At 44.4% G+C, this 15,203-nt stretch overlaps 1 protein-coding gene across 34 annotated transcripts in view; it reads right to left on the bottom strand.

Annotated features, from left to right (window-relative positions):
• Positions 1 to 15,203, bottom strand: part of LOC128902031 (CUGBP Elav-like family member 4) — a 684,112-nt gene that overhangs the window by 191,847 nt on the left and 477,062 nt on the right. For 6 of the 34 annotated variants that reach the window (XM_054184356.1, XM_054184335.1, XM_054184348.1 and 3 more), the window contains exon 5: positions 2,913 to 2,923. The exons of the other annotated variants lie outside the window; for them this stretch is intronic. In XM_054184356.1, coding sequence (XP_054040331.1) covers positions 2,913 to 2,923 — 11 coding nt within the window. The remainder of the gene's footprint in view (positions 1 to 2,912; positions 2,924 to 15,203) is intronic. 34 annotated transcript variants of the gene reach the window in all.

Below are 15,203 nucleotides of genomic sequence, written 5' to 3'. Positions count from 1 at the left end.
ACGTTGAATCTTGGTGTGGGCTCAGTGAATCTGCTCCACGCACCAGGTGAAGGAACAATCCTTCCCAGTATTACACCGTACCGTGTGAACTATGAGATATTTCTTTTCTCTTCCCCACCCCCTGCCCTACCACCTGTGAAATTTCTAAAACTTTTTTCATTTACAAGGAAAATTAAATAAACAAATAAATAAACCCCCAGAACTCAAAGATTTATTATTAAAGTTCTAAAGTCTTATGGGGATGAGCCAGGGGCTCCTGAGGAGATAGGAACCAAAGGCGAATCACAGATAAAACACCCCAAAGGAAGACCACCTGAAGAGCAACATGAAGGAAAAGCAGCCACTCCAGCCAGTGAGTCAGCTTCATTGGGCACCCAGCTGAAATGCCTTTACGCAAATGCACGCAGCATGGGGAACAAGCAAGAGGAGTTAGTTAGAGATGTGCACATGCCTCCAGAGCTATAATCTTATTGGCATCACAGAGACCTGGTGGGATGGCTCCTATGACTGGACTGTTGGAATGGAGGGATACAGGCTCTTCAGGAAGGACAGTCTGGGAAGATGAGGAGGGGGTGTTGCCCTCTCTGTCAATGAACAGCTGGAGTGCATGGAGCTCCACCTGGGGATGGATGAAGAGCCAATGGAGAGCTTATGGGTCAGGATTAAAGGGAATGCAGGGGCAGGTGATGTTACAGTGGGGGTCTGCTACAGGCCACCTGACCAGGATGATGGAGCAGATGAGGCCCTCCATAAACAGATAGGCGCAGCATCGCCTTCACAGACCCTGGTCCTCATGGGGGACTTGAACCACCCCGATATCTGTTGGAAGGACAACACAGCGGGGCACAAGAAATCCAGGAAGTTCTTGGAATGTGTCGATGACAACTTTCTCCTTCAAATAGTAGAGGAGCCAACAAGGAGAGAAACTATGCTGGACCTTGTCCTTACCAACAAGGAGGGGCTGGTGGGGAATGTCAAGGTCAAGGGTAGCCTCGGCTGCAGTGATCATGAAATGGTGGAATTCAAGATCCTTCAGGTAGCGAGGAGAGCACGCAGCAAGCTCCCTACCCTGGGCTTCAGGAGAGCAGGCTTTGGCCTCTTGAGGGACCTGCTTGGCAGGGTACCATGGGAAAAAGTACTGGAGGGGAGAGGGGCCCAAGAGAGCTGGTTAGTATTCAAGGATTACCACCTCCAAGTTCAGGAGCGGTGCATCCCAAGAAAGAAGTAGTCAGGCAAAAATGCCAGGAGGCCTGCACGGATGAACAAGGAGCTCCTGGACAAGCTCAAAAGAGAAAAGGAGGCCTGCAGAGGGTGGATGCAAGGATGGGTTGACTGGGTGGAATACAGAGAAACTGTCCGAGTGACCAGGAAGCAGATTAGGCAAGCTAAAGCCCAGGTAGAATTAAATCTGGCTAGGGGCATCAAGGATAACAAGAAAAACTTCTATGTGTACATCAGGGGTAAAGGCAAGACTAGGGAAGATGTGGGCCCTCTCAGGAAGGAGACAGGAGACCTGGTCACCCAGGATATGGAGAAGGCTGAGGTGCTGAATGACTTTTTTGCCTTGGTCTTCACTGGCAAGGGCTCCAACCACACCACCCAAGTTGCAGGATGCAAAGGCAGGGTCTATGAGAATGAAGAACCGCTCACTGTAGGAGAAGATCAGGTTCGAGAGCATCTGAGGAACGTGAAGGTGCATAAGTCCATGGGACCTGATGAAATCCATCCACGGGTCCTGAGGGAGCTGGCAGATGAAGTCGCCAAGCCACTTTCCGTTATATTTGAAAAGTTGTGGCAGTCTGGTGAAGGTCCCACTGACTGGAAAAGGGGAAACAGAACCCCCATTTTCAAAAAGGGAAAGAAGGAAGACTCGGGGAACTACAGACCAGTCAGTCTCACCTCTGTGCCTGGCAAGATCATGGAGCAGATCCTCCTGGAATCTCTGCTAAGGCACATGGAAAATAAGGAGGTGATTGGTGACAGCCAACATGGCTTCACCAAAGGCAAATCATGCCTGACAAATTTGGTGGCCTTCTATGATGTTGCCACAGCATTGGTAGATAAGGGGAGAGCAGCTGACGTCATCTACCTGGACTTATGCAAAAGCGTTTGACACTGTCCCGCATGACATCCTGGTCTCTAAATTGGAAAAGCATGGATTTGATGGATGGACCACTCAGTGGATAAGGAACTGGCTAGATGGCCACACTCAGAGGGTTGCAGTCAATGCCTCAATGTTCAAGTAGAAAACAGTGACAAGTGGCATTCCTCGGGGGTGAGTACTGGGACCAGTGCTGTTTAACATGTTTGTTGGTGACATGGACAGTGAGATTGAGTGCACCCTCAGCAAGTTTGCTGACGACACCAAGCTGTGTAGCGCGGTCGACGCGGGAAGGGATGCCATCCAGAGGAACCTGGACAGGCTTGAGAGGTGGGCCCATGCAAACCTCATGAATTTCAACCAGTCCAAGTGCAAGGTCCTGCACCTGGGTCAGGGCAATCCCAGGCACAAATACAGTTTGGGCAGAGAATGGCTTGAGAGCAGCCCTGAGGAGAAGGACTTGGGGGTGCTGGTGGATGAGAAGCTCAACATGACCTGGCAATGCACACTCGCAGCCCAGAAAGCCAACTGTATCCTGGGCTGCATCAAAAGAAGCGTGGCCAGCAGGTCGAGGGAGGTGATCCTGCCCCTCTACTCTGCTCTCGTGAGACCCCACCTGGAGTACTGTGTCCAGCTCTGGAGTCCTCAGCACAAGAAGGACATGGACCTGTTGGAGGGGGTCCAGCAGAGGGCCACAAAGACGATCAGAGGGCTGGAGCACCTCTGCTATGAGGACAGGCTGAGAGAGCTGGGGTTGTTCAGCCTGGAGGAGAGAAGGCTCCAAGGAGACCTTATAGCAGCCTTCCAGTACCTGAAGGGGGCCTACAGGAAGGATGGGGAGGGACTCTTTATCAGGGAGTCTAGTGATAGGACGAGGGGTAATGGTTTCAAACTGAAAGAGGGTAGATTTAGATTGGATATTAGAAAGAAGAAATTCTTTACTGTGAGGGTGGTGAGGCAGTGGAACAGGTTGCCCAGGGAAGTTGTGGATACCCCATCCCTGGAAGTGTTCAAGGCCAGGCTGGATGGGGCTTTGAGCAGCCTGGTCTAGTGGGAGGTGTCCCTGCCCATGGCAAGGGTGTTGGAACTAGATGATCTTTAAGGTCCCTTCCAACCCGAACCATTCTATGATTCTATAACATATGCTACTTAGCAAAAAAAAAATCGAAGTGAAATTGGCTGATAAAGTAAGAATCCCACAAAGGGCTATTCTCCCAGTCATCCGGTATTTCTCCTGTAATTTCCTCAGAGATTGTGGAATCATTTTCCAGATGTCTCCGTTCCTTCCAGGTGGCATGTTCAACGTGATTTGGAACAAGGCTAGTCTTATGCTTCTTCCTATGCCGCGGAGATGATACTGGGCGAAGTACATACATGTAGATACTTCCACATTTTTGGAAACATAAATAGCATGTTTCCTTAAGTGTGCAAGCAAAGCACAACTCAGAGGAATAGTGGTTTTCTTGTGAGGCTGAGAAAATTGCCCTGTCTGAGAAAGGTACCACATTTTCTGATCAGTAAGAAGAACGCCAAGGGCAGCTTTTGCTATGGGACAGAGTTTGTAAGGGATCAGGAGGTGGCATGGTTTCCTACTGCCCCTTAATTCGACTGACATAAATCCTGTTTAGCCTCAAAGCTACTTTGGTTCCCCCCCAAATGTTATACCTCCTTGCTTGCCTGGTTGAACATAGACAGGCATCTTATAAATACTTAAAGGATGGGTGTCAGGAGGATAGGGCCAGGCTCTTTTCAGTGGTGCCCAGCCACAGGACAAGAGGTAATGGGCACAAACTTGAACATAGGAAGTTCCACCTAAACATGAGGAGGATCTTCTTTACTTTGAGGGTGGCAGAGCACTGGAACAGGCTGCCCAGAGAGGTGGTGGAGTCTCCAACTCTGGAGACATTCCAAACCCGCCTGGACGTGTTCCTGTGCAGCCTGCTCTAGGTGACCCTGCTCTGGCAGGGGGGTTGGACTAGATGATCTCCAGAGGTCCCTTCCAACCCTATGATTCTATGAAATGAGAACCATCTTTATTTTTGGTATCGGCTCGCAGCTCTGCTCTGCATTATCAGAGAGATTTAGCCAATCAGTACTATCAGTTGCCCCTGACTCCCTGCAATGGACGGATATGGCAGTGTATATGCCATGGGTGCATTTTAATACTTGTGATTTTTAAATGACGAGAAGGATCCTCCCTGGGAGGACAGACAGAGATGGACTTTGGCTGTGGCAGAGCGAGCTGAGCACTGCCCTTGAGTGGGGTTTTCATTCTGCCTCCTCCCAGCACTGACATCAGCAGGGCAATAACGACCTGTTGGGTTTTAAGACAAAAGTAGAAGGGAAAGCATTTTTCCCACCTCTGTATTGCCCTCTGTGATATACTTAAATGCCTCCAGCATCATGAGTTTTTGCCATTTTCACTCATGTTTTTTTAATCGAAGTGCAGCCTTTTAATAGGCAATTTTTTCCAGAAAAGTGCCTAAATGTTGTTTACGACACGTTTCCCTTCCTACAGAAAATAAGTATGATTTTCAAAAAAACTTCCTTAATCTTGTTCTGTCAAAACCTTAATTTTAATTGAAAACTTGTATAACTAATGGAAAGCATAATACTCATCATCTATCTGTAATGTCCACCTAAGCTATCTATCCAGAAATGTTCTGTAAGGCAGTGAGTCTGCTACCTTGTGTGAATATAGGAAACTTTCAAGGAAAATTAAGAATGCGGTAAATTCTAAAAATTTCAAAAAGTTTTCCCTTTTCTGAATTGGGGTAAAAGGTGCAATATTTTTGCTAAACTGCTCCTCTAAAACTAAAGTAAGGAACAAGAAAAAGCCCTTTCTCAGCTGAGGCTCACTGATACTTTCCATCTCCATAATTATGTGAATACCAGAATGCTGTGCTATGATTTTAACCTTTTACATTTTTTCTCTTTTTATGGTAACCCCTTCTTCACTGCAGCTTTGCCTGCATTTCACATGTTTCTAGTACATTTTTAGTGCAATAGCCTAGTGCTTTCTTCAACAACCAAACCCAATTCAAACATAAATATATATATTTAAATACTGAAACAAGGAATTTACACAGTTTCCACCAAGGTATCTCTTGACATTGTGGGATGTGCTGAAACCAACATTTTGCCGTGAACTGTTTTGGTTTTGACAACTAGCTTTTGAAAAAAAGTGTGGGATCCATCTTCTCCAACTGAGAATGTTTAAAAGTTAGATGTCTAAGCTGGTCATCCATCCTGGGGTTCCTTTATTGTTATTTTGGATATAGAAACACTTCCTGAGGGCAATTCATCTGACTTTTCTTACACATTTGTCTTTGGCTGCAATGAAATGACCTCTGGAGGTGCCTGTTCTTCTTTATTGATTGTAAGGAAAGCCTGGCATGACTTATCCACATTAGACATCTGGCTTTTAGGACACCTAAATCAGGCAAGATGAACCCTGTCCCAACTGGATTGGCAGAAAATGACACCAAACCCTGTTATTAGCATACCTATGATCATCCCTGTGTCAGATCCCCTGGCATCTGCTGACTCCTGGACATTGTTCATAGGCAAATGAGACCATGACTTTAAATCTGAGAGCAGTGGGGAGAAAAACCACAGGATGTCACCTGCAGCGCTTAACTTGCTTAGAAGCGCTGCCGAAGGGCCAGAAAGTTTGGAGACTGCTTTCTGCCAAGTCATCAGAGAGCGCACTGGAAACAGACTATATTTGTCTCTAAAAACCTCTTTTTCATTTGCACCTCAGTTTTATTTCCTCAGAGTTTGCAACAATTGGGTTCTAATTTTGTTTACGTGATTATCTTTTACTGAGACAGTCACCAAGAACACAAAATTGACAATAAGTTTTTGGATGTGGGAATCTGCAACAAATTACTTTTTGAAAGTAATTTGAGCAACACTTGAATAGCTGATAGATTCAGGCCACAAACACTTTCACCTGAATCAAGACAACCTCCAAAACAAATACACCAGCCTGGAAGAAAAGAGCTTTCTTGTACTGGAGGGATGGTTGGGTCACTGAGCATAGCAGTACTCATTATAGACAGAAAAACATAAGAGGAAGGATAACAAGGGAGATCTTTACATGGTCTAGGGAGAAGAAGGGTGTAGAGGGAAGTGGTGAGGATACTTGAGTCATTCTAGCCTGTTGAGATCTTAAATGAAAACTAAGCAGGAGTCCAGAAAGATGAGGGAAGAGAGCAGAAAACACAGTCAGTTTGGCATCTCTGATCTTAGCTCAGCCTGCAGTGAGTCTGAAAATGACCTCAGGCTGGAGATTTCCAGCTGTGACTCTGGCACAGATGGTCCCCCTTGCCTTCAGTGGAGAAAGGACAGAAAGAGCAATGGCTGTTATTTCCACCTCTGCATTTACTCCTTAAAAAAAACCCCAACCCTTGTGCCCCAAGACAACAATAAAATCTGCTATTTCCCTCCTCTTTCTGCAGAAAGGAAGGAGTGACCTTGTGAAAACAGACCCCCTGAAGGAGAGGATCTCACACTTTGAGACCTGCATGGACATTTTCTTTCCGAAAAGCACCCTAGCTGACCTGATCCTGCTCCCAGGGAGGGGGATGATAACAATCCCTCCTGACTGGAACGGGGACAGACTGGCCAGCATGCAAGCTCTTTGGAAAGTGCTGCCGATCTTATGTACAGCTGCCTAGCAGGAGAGGGCTGTCTCTCGGCAGGAGCTCAGTGGCTTCATTTACATTACTCTGAAAGGGCACCATCTGGAGCAGCAGGAAACATGGCATACTCTACCTCCTGCAGACTGCCTGCCTGTGGAGAGTTTGTTTGGGCCTACCTGGTAGCACACTAACCCTCCAGGTATCCCTGAGCATGCGAGGTCCTGTGCAGTGCAAGTGGAGTATACTTGACACACCGTAGGCCATTCTTTCAGACTCATTATCTGCACAGAGGGTGATTTCCTGGTCTTGAGCTCTCAGGGCTACCCTTAACCAGTGTAGACATCTAACATCAAGCGCTGTTCAATTCCACCTGTTCACAAGCAGTTCTTCCCCTCTTTTGGACAAGAAAGCATTTTACACCTGGGTCCACCTGGGTCATTCCTCCCTCCTTCTCTTCACCTAACTATGCAAAACTGCACACGATGTCAGAGAAGGAAAAGCTGATTAACCATAATAGATCAGGTTGTGGGTACATTGCATAAAACATGCTGTTTGTGACAGAGGGAGCCATCCAGCCAATTTGATAGCTCTGCTCCCAGGGGATTAAAATGCCTCTTTCATCTCGGCAGAATGCTTGTGTATGTAAAGAACCTGAATTAAAATCTACCTTTTGTTTCGGTGCCTTCAAAACACTGCTGCCTCTCATGGGCAAGGCCAGACATAATCCTGGATTCAGTGTTCCCTCTCAGTACTGTTTAGTTTGTTATCTCGCCCTGTTTGTTTGTTCCACTTACTTGTGTACCCCTGACATGAGGATAACCAAAATCTCTGGAGGAGGGAAGCATCCTCCCTGCTGTAATGAGTGGAGCTCTGCCTGCATCCTGATGCTCCTAGGCAGTCATCAGTCTCATCTGGCTAATGGGTTAGAGGTGGTCCACTGACCACAGCATGTGAACACCTCCCCATCTTTAGCTACCCAGCTAGCTCACACTGAGCTCTGTTTTTTAAATAGCTAATGTTAGGTAAGGTAAATAATCTCATCCTAATTGACTTGATCAAGATAACTCAGGTAGTCTGTGATAGAATAAAACATAGAATTTACGCCAGAGGCCAATGTCCTCCCCAGCCTTAGGTTCATGCCCCTAATGTGAAATAAAAACACATCAAGGGCTACCAAATAGAAAGACACCACCTTTGGCTCAGGGATCTTTTGAACTACAAATCACGGGAGAAGGAATGAATATTTTAGGGAATAATCACTACCTGCTTGCTCTGATGTTATCTTTTTTCTTAGACATATATTCTTGGCCATAATCAAAGACAGGATACCAGGCAAGGCAGACGTTTACACTGCCCCAGCCTCGCCATTCTTGTGTTCCTTCCTATCTCAGATCTTGGATTATTCACTTAAGGATAACTTTCTAGTGACAGCATTGTTCACAACTTCCTTGACCAAGGTCACATTGGAAGCCTGTAAAAAGTCTGAGAATTAATTCCAAATTGCTCAAGGGAAATTTCTACACATTGGACTGTCCACCCCCTGATTCATGGCTGCTGCAACTAATTTCAACTGCAGACTATCAAACGTTTTCAGGAGCTGTCTCTGATAAGCTTATAGTGTTAAAAAAAAAAGAAGGGGGGAACACATCAAATAAATTCACACAATAAATAAGCCAGCTAAAATCAAGGTCTGCTCATGAATATTCAGTAAGTTGCAAAAGACTCAAAATCTGTTGGATAAATTATTCATTGCAAATTATTTGTTCATCTTGACAGTCATAAAATTATACAATCCATTAAAAAAAGTCCAGTCACAGTATTTGACTCCAGCCCCGTGCTACAGAGAAAACCCCACTAGGTTGGTATTTGGGATGAATGACATGCATGTGCCCCTGCTGATGGGATCTGGGGGTGTCCAGCACCTCTTAATTCAGCCTGGGTGATGGAGTACCATACAGGTAGCTGCTCATTGCCTCTGTGAGGGATGGTTTCCTTTGCTCTTAGGGGATCTGAGGATATTCCTCCACATTCCTCCTCCTACCCCAGCAGAAAAGAGAGGGTGTGGAGACCACCACTCACACATGTCAAATGTTTTAAGTCACACAAATCCACTTCAGCTTTGTGCCAATGGGCTCTGTTCAAAGTAGGCTGTGTTTCAACACCTCCTGCCTGGACATATCTGTGGCCCTTTATGCCACCTTAATTTGGGCACTAGAGGAAGACTGTTGTGCGTTGTTGTCACCTCACAGCGGTCCTGTTTTATAGGTTGGTCCTTGAGTTTGTTCCAGCAGAAAAAATGGAGAGGAGGAGTGTGTTGCTCGACTTCCTCCTGTTTCTGTCCTCCTCTCTCAAATACACACCTGTAACCTTTCCCCTGCACAACACAATAAATCTGCCTCTACACGAGGGAGGGGCATTGAGCTATGCTGATAACTCATGGCTGGGCACAGTCTTTGTGCTCACTTTGCATTGCCAAGTGTAGAGGGGTTGGACTCAGGTTGATAAGCACAGAAGCTATGTTAGCTGTCACTTTTCTGAAATTCATCCTACTTCTTATGGCCCACGCCACTGAAAATACCCTTTATTTTCAAAATGAGAAATACAGCAGAGCCCTTATCAACATACAGAAAACTGTACCAGAGGAGCACACACTTCAGCGCAGTGAGTCCCATACCAGGCTCTTATATTCCACACATGGGCAAGTGGAGATGCTGTTGAGTACTTTTACACACACGCTCACGCACACATATATATATGTCTATGTGCACATGTGTGTACAAAGACCAGTGGGATCTGATCAGTATTAGAAAAAGTTGCAGACCTCAGAGAGTAAAAATCCCTGTTACAAAAGCAGAGAGAGAATAGGTGCTTCTACTCTGTTCTATCCAGCATCTTACATACTACCTTCATCACTGTGGCATTTATTTCTCTCTCTAATATTTTCTTCTTTTTAAGGTTTGATCTGAGGCCAGGTTTTCTAATGAGTTTAGTGAAAGGATCAAAGGATGAGAATCACCATCTGCCTAAAGAAAACAATAGTATTTCCAAATGCATGATGGTATCTGGCAGTGAAGGCAGATTGCTGGGCTCCTTAGCTACATCATAGAAGAGAGATGGGAAGAGCAATAGAGCAGGAAACCTTATCTAACCAGATGCCAGCAAAAATTCAAGTCTTCCCAAACCCCTGCCAATTATTTTATTTTGGCAGCAGTAAAGAGGAAAAATAGACGAGAAAGAAGAGAAAAGAAGAGAAAAGAGAAGAAGAGAAAAGAAAAGAAAAGAAGAGAAAAGAAAAGAAAAGAAAAGAAAAGAAAAGAAAAGAAAAGAAAAGAAAAGAAAAGAAAAGAAAAGAAAAGAAAAGAAAAGAAAAAAGAAAAGAAAAGCACTGTTGTGTGAGAAGCAAGAAGTAGATGTATTTATCCTCCTCCTGGAAAGAGCCCCAGCAGTGTGGGGGGACAGACAGGCAGCAGTCAGACAGACAGAACTTAGTGGAATGAACTGATGTACGTCCAAGGCGGCTCCTCTTCTGCCCCATTTGTTTCACCTCTCAACAGATCCCATGAAGCTGAACAGTGAGCTAACTGGTTTGCAGAGCCCTGTGGGCTGTTGCAAGGGAGTAGGTGCTTATACAGCTCTGCTTTCCTGTGGTCCCTTCTGGGGTGGAGGGAGTTGTTGAAAAGTTTAGCGTTTGCAAGGACTTAGCAGGTGGAGATTTAAAGAAAGGAGAGAAATTTCAGATTTGCAGCTTAAGACCCTGGTGATGGTTTTGGACTTCCAAAATCCACAAAACATACTCCCCTAATAACAATGCCACTTTAATATGCCTGAGAATAAAAAGGACTAAAAAGCTACTGAGCGCTTTTGTAAATCTTGGCATGTGAATGTGCGTTCTGTGAACCATCAGGTCTAAGTTAAGCAGAAGGATTTCAAAGAAATTTAGGCTTCTGAAGAGAACACCATTCCCCTGTCATGGATTGCTGGACAACCATGGAGCTTGGGCATTAACCTCAGTGTTGATCTGCACAGGGGAAATCGATGTGACCATATAACTGCACATGCCCATACCACCAAGCACCCAGAAATCTTAGATGAATGTCCAGCAGCCTAAAATTCTATTTCCACACTGAAACAAAGGAGATTTCTAAGGGAAAATGTGGATGTATGACGATCCTACCTAAAGAGGGATGATGGGGTTTCTGCTTTCTCCTTTTTAGCTGCTTTTGAAAAGACCACCAGACATCTATGCTCCTCATTAGGAGCCTCACTCCCTTTGGAAACCTGGACCTGTGGGATCTGTGCATGGGATGGCATCTGAGCCCATTCTCCATAAGACACAGCAAGACAGAGGTTGCATCCCCAACCCTAGACATTGCGAGGTGTCATCTTTGCAACCACCATCTCTCTTTAAGAGGAGAACACTCCATGCTATCAGAGTACTTGTATTTTTTAATGTTGCCGTCAGCCTCTTCCTTCCAAGCAAGTTACAGGTATAGAAGGGTAAATGAGGTAAGCAGCGGTGGAGCAAAAGGGGAGACACTGAATCCACAGCCCTAGAGACCAAGCTAAGAAAAGAAGGACTCGCTCAGGCCTTTAGCACAGCATCCTCTCCCCAACCAGCTACTTGGCATTCCAGCAGGGTTGGTTAATCCTTTGCCTTTGATGAATGTTTAATTTTGGCACCTTGTGGCTGAAGCCAGCACTAACTAGCAGATCCTGGCGATCAAAGTCATGGACTTAAATATTTCATTTATAAATAAAAAATAATAAAAAATAAAAAATAAAGACTTGGCTTCATAATAGCAATAAGGCAGCTCCAGGGGGGTTGTTATTGTCAATTAATTACACTCTTGGGACTGAAGAGGAGCTCCACTGCTCCTTGTAACTCTAATTGCCCTATGGGCACAATTATCCATATCCCCCCTCCCCTTCCTCCTCTCTCTGTCCAGACAGACCTTATGGCTTAACTCCAGGGTAGGCTTTCTAGTTTTTAACCTCTGTTGCTCTAAGCTACCCTCCCCATGATCCAGGCTGGGAATGGAGAATGATAAGACTAATCCTTCTACTCTTGTGCATGTTCATTCTGTCCAGCTGCAATGCAGGTGTATTCACACCTGCTTCTACGTGCACAGATCCAGGTGGATCTAGAGGACACTCAGGGGAAGCCCCATGTTGCAGAAGAAAATCCACAAGCACTGTCTTTTTGGATAGGCTCCGCAGCTCACGTCCAAGAAAGCACATAGTTCTCATCTCCTACTCAGGACCTCAAACTTACCGCTGAAGCTGTAACCTCTACTCAGATCTCGGGGGCTGGACCTGAGCTATGAAATTTTGAGCGTGGAAAGAAACCTCCTCATTGCTATTTTTGCTACTTTGAATGTTTGGTAAATACTAGAACTAATCCTGTTAAAGACACACACCCTGTTCTTAATTATTCATTATTGAAGCATTTCCCAATTTGAAGCTTGGACTTGACACACAAAACATCTAAACCTACAGATAAATGGAGGCACATATGACACTGACATGTGACTGGCGGGAACAGATACTTGGGGAAAGGGAAGAAAACAGGGCAAGGAGAAAATGTCTAATGACTTTTGGGGCCTATTTATATGTTCTGCAGAAAGGAGTTTCACCACCTAATTGGGTCCCGTTAAAAATTAACTTCCCTGGATCCATTTTAAGTGTGCTACCTGACAATTTTGTTCCATGCCCCCCAGTTGTTACAGTGGAGGAAGCAGTGAATGACTATTCTCTGTTCACCTTCCCTGAGACAGTCAGTTTTACATACAATCTGTCATATGCCAGTTTTATTGAGAGAGAATAAAGGCACCAGTTAGCTCCTCAAAGAGAAAAATAAGAGTTGATTTAATCACTTTCTGTGGAGCAGAAATATGAGAATACAGGGCTCTTTATTTTAGCAGATGGAGATTTAGAAGAACCAAATTCTAGAAGACGAAGCCTGACATGCAAAGAAGAAATAAGGTGCCCCTTTTTAAGAGTAATTAACTATTAGAAGTCTTTACCAAGGGCTATAAAAGATAACCTGTCACTAGCTACTTTAAAATGGGATAAGATGTTTTTCTAAAATATATATTTTACTTCGACAATAGCTCTTGGACTTGAAATGGGAAATAATTCAGAGAAGTCTAAGGCCTGTTTTATGTAGCAGGCTAGCTTAGATTGTCACACCAGTCTCTTCTGGGCTTAAAATGCATGAATTATTAAGGTCTGATACTGAATCTCAACGGCAAAGGTTGCTTTCCCTGAAAGGCTCAAGCCTTTAAAGGTTCACTTATAGCTATTTGCAATGTTCATCACCTGTTGTAGTGGAAGCCCAAAGCTTTGAATTCAGGTCTTAAAGAAAAAAAATAATCAAGGACTGCATTCAGACTGTATGTATTTTGTGGCTGATCTGAAGTTGGTCACCCCGCTATGCCTAGCCATGTGAATTGAGGACTGCAAAATAGCTGTCATACTGCAAGTTCGGAGCTCTCTATTTCCTTGAAGAAACCTGGTATGTAACAATAAAGTTTTCCTCATATTTTTATTCTTTAATATATCCTCAGCTGGCATAAAGGAGCAGTGCTCCTTAACTTCAGTAGAGCTGTAGCAATTTACCACATATGAGAATATGTCTCATTTCACCTCACTATTCATTGATGGCATTACCTCTTGAGAGAAGAAAAAGGCAAATTTAATTCCCATCACCGATTTATTCCTTGCTTTCACTATAAGGCAACTAACAATTATTGCTGATCACACATACACAGAGCTTTGCAGAGAATCACTGGAGTTCTCTTGGAAAAAAAAAAATGCTCTAGCTTTCATAAAAAACAGAGATCTAAGTGTTCCTGTGCTTTGTCCTTTCCTCCAGCATTTAAGGCCTGGAAAGTTTGCTGCTTGTGTTGTAATCTTACCCAGCTACAGGATATGTGACTGTGTTGCTTATTCCTCCCCTGTGCAATGTAGACCTCCATGCCTCACATGAGCCGGAGCCTTGTATGAGTTATACTGCTATTATGTTATAAGTAGGACTGATGTATTACAGAATGCTGCCATAGATCCTATTAATGGCACTCAGGCTCCATTTTTTTTTCTCTCTGTAATAAATTCTGCACTTTTTTTGGAAATGGACAGCTTCACAAAGATGCAAAGGTCCAGCACCCAGGAGGCAATTAGGCAAAGTTCAGTGCTTGCAAGGTTAGGCGGTAGCAGAGCACCTCACTTCTCTGCAGTGACAGGATTTATGTTGACATGACCAGCCCCTGCTGATAAACTAGTGTCTTGTTCAGCCTTGAGCAGCACTGCTGCCAAGAGGTTCCCCCATTCCCATGCATTTCACTACACTGCCTGAATTACTTTTACCATAATAATGTTTTCCCTTGTGCTGAATTTAGTTACCTCAACCCCTCACTGCCATTCATTCCTTTCTGCTAATTGACAGATTTGCTGGTATCTGCCCTTTTTCTAACCCTCTTCTGCCCAGGAGCGAGATGTAGCCTGATATTCACATACAGTGGTTTCTATACAGGGTGATCTCGATAAGAGATGAATCTGGAGCGGTTTTTCAGGCTCAAACACCTCTGATCTTCACTAGGTATGCATATTTCTGGACTGTAGTCCCATTCTATTGTCAGTTCTTTATAACAGGAAGAACCATAAGCTCAGGATAGGCATGTGTAGAGACTTCAAATCTCTATCTGGATATAACTTAGGCTCAGTTCTGCTTTTAATAATCAGGATTCAAACACAACATGAATCCTTTCATTCCATGACAATCTCATCCTCTTGGAACTATCTTCTTATGAAGTTTGGCTTTTCCAGCTAGGTACTGGAGTATAAGTTGGAGGGGAGTGCACAGATATGAAAGGTAGTTGTATGAGTTTTCCTCCTTCCCCAAATTCTGAAATGAGGACAGAGACTTTGATGAATAAAAATGCCTTAGCGCTGTGGCTTTGTCTATATCTATATCTATCAGCTAAACCAAGTTGAGGCATGGACCCAGGCACTGTGTCATGGCCATCCTGATTGTTATAGGCCAGACACCCTTTCCAGGAAGAAATTTAGATTCACTCACCCTGTTCTCGGTGGAAGAGATTTTAGGTAGGTGGATAAAAGCTGTACTGTGCCACTTGTTCCTTGGGCCAGAAAACGGGCCTTGGCTGGTTTAATTTACTAGTGTAGATATATGTTTTAAGATTGCATCATGTAGTACTGATAACAGGACAGCGAGACATGAAAGTTTAAAGATAACAGTATCTTCCTCAGTCCTGCTAACAGCTCACTGCAACTCCTCTGTATCTTACAGTTCATATTCTTATTTCTTTCCCCTATCCTCCCTCCTTCCCAAAACCCAGCCAACATGCACTATGTCATTTCTTACTGGATGCCTGGAAATGGGTTTGAAAAGAGCCAGGTTCTTTGCTTAGAGGAACTGTGGGGTTTAGATATATTAA

This window comes from Rissa tridactyla, chromosome W (assembly GCF_028500815.1).
Source record: "Rissa tridactyla isolate bRisTri1 chromosome W, bRisTri1.patW.cur.20221130, whole genome shotgun sequence".
Taxonomy (NCBI): Eukaryota; Metazoa; Chordata; class Aves; order Charadriiformes; family Laridae; genus Rissa; species Rissa tridactyla.
The sequence above is the reverse complement of the archived record's forward strand: the minus strand, read 5'-3'. Positions and strand labels throughout refer to the sequence as shown.